The sequence below is a fragment of the Corvus brachyrhynchos genome, unplaced genomic scaffold (genome assembly GCF_000691975.1).
Source record: "Corvus brachyrhynchos isolate BGI_N302 unplaced genomic scaffold, ASM69197v1 scaffold176, whole genome shotgun sequence".
NCBI classification, from domain to species: domain Eukaryota; kingdom Metazoa; phylum Chordata; class Aves; order Passeriformes; family Corvidae; genus Corvus; species Corvus brachyrhynchos.
Genome location: NW_008238435.1, coordinates 175,128 through 176,326, shown reverse-complemented (window position 1 = coordinate 176,326; position 1,199 = coordinate 175,128). Strand labels below are relative to the sequence as shown.

Here is a 1,199-nt window from a genome sequence, read left to right as displayed (position 1 = left end):
AATTAGGAGCTTTCTGCTTCTCTTCTCTTCTCTCTTCTCTTCTCTTCTCTTCTCTTCTCTTCTCTTCTCTTCTCTTCTCTTCTCTCTTTCTTACTTCTTGTTTTTTCTTTTCTCCCTCATAGCTTTCAGCTTCTTCACACAAAGAAGGATATCTTGTCTCTTCATTTTGATATTTGGTCTATTGCTTTGCAGACAAATACCCCCTGACTATGAATATGGTTTTTTGTACCAAAATCAAGTTTTTGTTAAATAAGAAAAAAGTTTTTGTCAAATAGAAATTTTCATCCCTTTCCTAAATGCTGGTTTTCTGGAGGAAATGTGAAGAAATAATGAGAGTTTTTAGAACATTAAATGAAAAGGGAATATTGTAAAGATTACATATTAATCTACATAAACTCTTCTTCCAGCTTGTGGAGTAAAGTGGTTTTGTTTTACGTGGAGAAGGTGGAGTCTGTAACGTAATTTCTTTAATGGGATTTGCAGACAGCTGAGGTGGGAGGTGCATCCTCCTCTCTGCTACCTTCCTAGAGCCCTGTGTCTTTTAGGGCACGTTCCCACATGTTCACTCACCTTAAAGGTGTTTTGCCTGACTTGCTCAGCTGTCTATTTCAAAATTGCTTACATGTTGCTTTCCAGAGGAATTCAGAGATACAGAAGGAGAATGATTGCTTCTAACTTCTAGATTTCAAAATCAAAATAGTAGAAGCTTAGGACTTTGATTGTGTATGACTTCTTCTGTGCTGTACAGGGTCTTTTTGAGGGGTAGGCTGCTGGCAAGATACTTCTAAATCAGACACACCTTTGGGTTGGGCTATTTTGGAAACTAAGTGATTAATGAGGCTCAAGTATGGTCTGCTAGGAACAAGTGATTTTATTTTGTGTTTTTACATGTACTTTGATCAGCTGATGCAGCTGACTGACAGTCTCCTCTGTAAGTAACTGAGGGTGGAGGAGTGGTGACCTGCAGTGAGCCTTTCCTGACTTCTTTCCAAAGTGGGGATTGCAGGCTTTCAGGCAGCTAGACAAGAGAGAAAAAGGGACGTGATATGGGGGTACCTTTATTTGGGGAGAGCAATCCCTTCTATTCCCGGATCTGGAATGGACTAAGTCAGAAGCTGCAAGGCAAAAAATCCTGGGATAAACATCTGGATGAAATCTACTTACTCCAGCAGAAAAGGTACAGTGAATTCAGCCTTCTT

The 1,199-nt window shown here is 39.6% G+C and overlaps 1 protein-coding gene across 1 annotated transcript in view; it reads left to right on the top strand.

Moving 5' to 3' along the window:
• The first annotated feature begins 561 nt into the window (after nt 1-561).
• TRPV5 (transient receptor potential cation channel subfamily V member 5) overlaps nt 562-1,199 on the top strand; it is a 25,149-nt gene continuing 24,511 nt past the window's right edge. The window contains exon 1 of the mRNA XM_008635416.2: nt 562-1,177. Within this exon, the coding sequence (XP_008633638.1) occupies nt 1,047-1,177 (131 nt within the window). The 5' untranslated portion in view covers nt 562-1,046. The remainder of the gene's footprint in view (nt 1,178-1,199) is intronic.